Source organism: Photinus pyralis, unplaced genomic scaffold (genome assembly GCF_008802855.1).
Source record: "Photinus pyralis isolate 1611_PpyrPB1 unplaced genomic scaffold, Ppyr1.3 Ppyr1.4_LG3b, whole genome shotgun sequence".
Classification (NCBI taxonomy): Eukaryota; Metazoa; Arthropoda; class Insecta; order Coleoptera; family Lampyridae; genus Photinus; species Photinus pyralis.
Genome location: NW_022170510.1, coordinates 23,154,915 through 23,159,805, shown reverse-complemented (window position 1 = coordinate 23,159,805; position 4,891 = coordinate 23,154,915). Strand labels below are relative to the sequence as shown.

Sequence of the window (4,891 nt, the reverse complement as noted above, 5' to 3'; positions counted from 1 at the left end):
GTTAATACACTTGCTTCTTGCTTGTTTATGCAAAATCCAGGAATATATTTTTTCCGTAGGTATAAATGGTGCTTCCAGTACCTATGTACACTATTGTCGTTTTAGATCCATCTGTGTATATTGCTCGGAAATCAAGAAGTACTCGCAGCGCCTTAAATAATGTAACCGGAGTTAAAAATTAGCGCAGGCGCGGACGGAAGCAGAGAGTAGTGTTGCGATGTCATGAGGGGAGGATGTATTGCACATATCTAATAAAAGCTACCGTACTTATTACTGTTTCCATAATATTATGAGGCGATCGTGACGGCCTAAGCTTTAGTGGAGGCTTTATTACAATAATATGACCTGAAGCGGCAGATGGTCGATTTTAGCATACTCGGATAGGGCAAAATGGAACTCCATCGGTTAAAATTTTGATCATTCTCGTTCAGTGGATTTCGAGCTAGCTCCCCTACTATAAGGGGGCCTTAGATGTTTGTTCACATGCCACCAGAAAAAAGTTTAAGCAATCTAGGACGTAAAATGCTTTGGAGGAACAAAACAATAAAAAAAAACAGAACCGCATTAGATGCACGGGTGAGTTTTCTCCCATTTTGCAATTTTTAGAATAGACTCAGAGACTTTATTGTTTTTAAATTGTCCGCACTCTTCGACTACTTCGCATGCTTTGGATGTGTCAGATTATTCCCATTCTTCTAACCCTTCTTTTTATTCTATGAATACTTCCGCTTCTATTGGTGTTGCAAATTCATTCCGTTTTAAATTCTTGGGATTTTTTAATTTCTGCAATTTCTTTGAAGCAAGTTTAGTTTACTATCAACATTGTGTACCCATCGCTGATTGGAGAAAATGGATAAATACGAGATGCAAAAATTCGTGACTTACGACGCGAGGTACCTACCGAAACCCATTGTCGTGTGCGAGTCTTCCAACTATCCTAAAATAGCTCTGGTTTATATTTCACACACCACACTTTAATATCTGAGTAATAAGCTATGGTGAAATACTGTGCCTGTAACCAATTCTACAGCGACCTATAATCTGAAACCATATACTTAGTCTAGGTCCGATGACTGTGGTAAAATTATATCCCAAGCAGGAATTAACCACAACCATTGGGGGAAGGGGGGCGACCGTATGGCCGTCGTTTTTAATCTTTAAGAGGAGGATCAAGGCTTTTATATAGGTACCTATATTTATATTAATATTATAACTCAATACTGTACACAGGCATTTTGTGTAAATGTAATTTTATTTAACAATTCCACAGTGCTGCATTATTTTTCTATACGTGAGACTTCATATAAATAAGCCGCCATGAATTTAGTCTGAAATTATATTCTGTAAGTAATTAATAAAAACTACAGACTGTTTCAGAGTAAGTACCTTATTGTTTTTAGCCACACTATAGGTAGGTACCTACTGCTTTCAAAATATTTGGCAGTAATATGTTTCAGGACATTCTCTACGCGATGTTGATATCATATTTTCAAATGAACGAATTATTTCAAAATTGCGACTTTCAACTTTTTTCTGCTATTATTTTTAGTGTAACGCTATTATATTCGTAATAGCTGGCTGGCTGGCTATCCGGCTGAGATCCCAAATTGCTAGACTTTAAATTTTCACTAAAAGCTTTCTGTTATAGTGTAGATGTGCAGGCTCTAGTCCATTTTGAATTAGATTACTTATGAGATAGATAATTTTTAACTTCGCTAATAAAATACTGATTGGTATTACCAAAAATGCGCTTTAATCATGCATATGCTGATTTACAACTTGTTTTTGTGTTATTGAGATCCTAAAAACACTATTTTTACGATAGCATTTGATTTTTCATCTCATTCCCTATCAAAAAGCAAACAACATTTTAATCTATTAGTGCCTGAATGCTCTACACTTGATGTTATTTTTGTCCAAATGGACGAAAATAACATCGAGTGTACAAGATTAAATGTTGGTTTACTTTTTGATAGGAAAAGAAATGAATTTTTAAGAAAAACAAAATACTATCGTAAAAATAATGTTTTTGGATCTGAATAATTAAAAAAATTATTGCAATCCATTTAAGAAAAACAAGTTGAAAGTCCCCATTTTGAAATAATTCGTCTAATTGAAAATCTGATATCACCATCGTGTTCTCTACACGTTCTGAAACATCACTACCAAATATTTTGAAAGTAGTGTGCCTAAAAAAATAAGGCGCTTACTCTGAAGCAGGCTGTATAATATCAAACCTTCTTACCCCACTAATGTAGTTGTTCTTATCTATCTTTTCATTTTGAGCATGTATGTTATCATCTCCTGCGCTCAATGCTACATTGATTATATTTTTACCCGTAATTTTCTTTAACGTTGTTATAATCGGCATTGTTCCACCAGCGCGAATTAAGTCTCCGTCTTTTTTATATATATACTTAGTTGCCTTTTGTGTGGCTAAATAATGCGGATGGTGTGGATCTTCGTGCCACGGCAATGCCGAGGCCGTCATCGTCACCTAGCCAAATACATAAAAAATGAAGAACACTTAAAACTACCACAAACCATAATTCTAGTAGCACTTCCCCGCTCTTGCCATTTCTTTGTGAGGTAATCGGTGACTAACTTTTTAACTTCTTCCGGTGATTGATTTTCAACAATTCGTATTGAAAATTTTCCAGTTACTTTTCCAGGTATAACGCATTTCAAACCGAATTCCCCGTGGGCGCCTTCTATTCCATGAATGGACAAAGAGGGATAACGCCAACCGTTCAGTAAAAGATCCGCTTTATCTTGCCGGAGCAGCTTTACTGCGCCAATATCGTTACCGTATACGGAAGTATCAAAATCAATGTTGGTATATATGTCTTGTTCACCTGCATGCAAAGGAGGGACACTGTTATAAATATCGGTTATCAATAGTCTACCATCTTTGTCAGTTAGACTACTTAATAAGTAAGTCAAGTCCGCCATGGCTTCGTGTCTATTAAAAGGAAGAGTATGTACAAAAGGGTTTTTACGGTTGTACTTACACCATGCCGCCGTGTACTCCACTGTGCAGATCTTGGGAAGCGCATTCAACTGTCAGTCGAAAGAAGCAGCAACCTCTCAAACCGTATACAATACATGGGGTGTCTTTACCGAGCCAGGAACCATCGCAAATACAAATATAATCGACGTCTTTAAAAAATGAGTCTTTTTCGCTTGTGACTAAACCCTCCAACCCAAGACTTCCGCATTCCTCCATAGCTTCGAACAAAATTTTAATATTCACCGGTAACTCAACGTGAACTGCTTGAAACGCTTCTATAGCTTGAATACATGCCAAAACTGGACCTTTATCATCGGCCGCGCCTCTTCCGTACAATCTGCCGTCACATTCTGCCATCTCAAATGGTTCAGTGTTCCACCCATCATCTTTTAAAGCAGGTTGAACATCCAAATGTCCATATATGCAAATAGTTTTTTTCTTTGGATCATTTCCTAAGGTACCTAACAGCACAGGTGGAAATTTCACTTCGTTCCCACTTGGAAATACCTGCGTTCCAATCTCTTTTAGGCAAACTTCAACTCCAAGCTTGCGTAAATGACCCGCCGTCCAATTTACCATCTTGCAAGTTTCCTCGCGACATTCTTCCAATGAAGATACCGAACGAATAGCCACTGCTTCTCGAAGAGTTTCTATGTATCTAGATGTGTTTTTGTCGATATATCTGCAAATCAGATTTGTTAGATTAGAGGTACCTACGTTTAATGTAATACCGACATACTTAAATAATTCTTCTAATGCGGTTGGTACTTCCATTATTAACAAACTTATCTAGGTAGTAAGGTGGTAGTAGGTAAATTCTCCCTGTCAGGTTATGACAGACAGTTAACGTTTGTGAACGTTTTAACGATTAAAGGTCGGAGGATAATGATATACTTACGAGTTTGTCGAGTGAAAAATACAAATTCAAACTGTCATATCAATGCAAGGACGCGATAAGATAACAGATATCGACTCAGTGATTGATTTCCCTTATCGATATGGAACACCACAAATCTTTGTATGTGATTTGTGGAACACAAAGTAAACACTGAGCAACGCCACGATTGATTAACGAATACCAGAAGAGGAACATAGTGTGGTAATAAGCAATCAAGGCCACATATTCATGTCATTATCGTCGTGGCAATATTTAACTTTTACAAATCATGATAAACATGTGGTAGGCAACTTCTATGCGCCAGTAATGTGATGTGCAGCCTATAGTTAATTACTTATAAAACTGTCTGGATACAGAACTATAGTAATATATCCCTTTGATTATGTCATTGAATAATAATTTTTTATTCAATGATTATATCACAGTTATATATAATCAAAGATATATCCCCACTGACAGACGATAATTTAAGCTCACTTCTTGAAGTGTTCCCAACACTCACTTTCACATTTTGTTTAACATTTCTATTAGTAATCTCTCCTTGTCGTACGCGTTTTACACTTCCATGTGAGCTTCCTGTCTACTGTACGTATCCTTTCATACATTACTTTTACTTCAGCGTCCATACCTCACCTCTACTTCAAGTTTTCTTTTCTTTGCGCATCCGTCATTCAATTACACTTCCTTCATCTCTTCTCCTGTCACACTGTTTAGTCCCCGTTCCCCACGTCACCTTTTTTTCATCTGTTTGACGCCTCATGTTTTAACTCTATTGGAGCCGAGGAGGAATCTGGATTAAACAATGGTTCATTGTTTAATCCAGATTCCTCCTCGGCTCTTTCCCTTACGTCTGCTATCACTTCTAGCACGCTGCCTTTACACCTGCTCCTTCACTTCTCCTTCACGTCATGCCTACTTCACTTTCCTTCTCTGTCAATTCTCTATCATTTTTTAAAGGATGTTACCTTCACTCTTACATGAAG

At 37.2% G+C, this 4,891-nt stretch overlaps 1 protein-coding gene across 4 annotated transcripts; it reads right to left on the bottom strand.

The window, feature by feature from the left end:
- Nucleotides 1–1,182: 1,182 nt before the first annotated feature.
- On the bottom strand, nucleotides 1,183–4,138 carry LOC116167140 (cytosolic non-specific dipeptidase-like). Of its 4 annotated transcripts, XM_031482381.1 has the most exons (6): nucleotides 3,909–4,138; nucleotides 3,750–3,832; nucleotides 3,012–3,692; nucleotides 2,545–2,962; nucleotides 2,246–2,497; nucleotides 1,183–1,328 (listed from the first exon to the last, which is right to left on the bottom strand). In XM_031482381.1, the coding sequence occupies exons 2-6, from the start codon at nucleotides 3,782–3,784 to the stop codon at nucleotides 1,278–1,280; spliced, it is 1,437 nt and encodes a 478-aa protein (XP_031338241.1). In that variant the 5' UTR covers nucleotides 3,785–3,832; nucleotides 3,909–4,138; the 3' UTR covers nucleotides 1,183–1,277. The 4 variants fall into 4 exon arrangements, with proteins under 4 accessions (XP_031338241.1, XP_031338240.1, XP_031338242.1 ...); XM_031482380.1 differs by having other exon boundaries at nucleotides 3,750–4,138; XM_031482382.1 differs by having other exon boundaries at nucleotides 3,746–4,137.
- Between the last annotated feature and the right edge of the window lie 753 nt (nucleotides 4,139–4,891).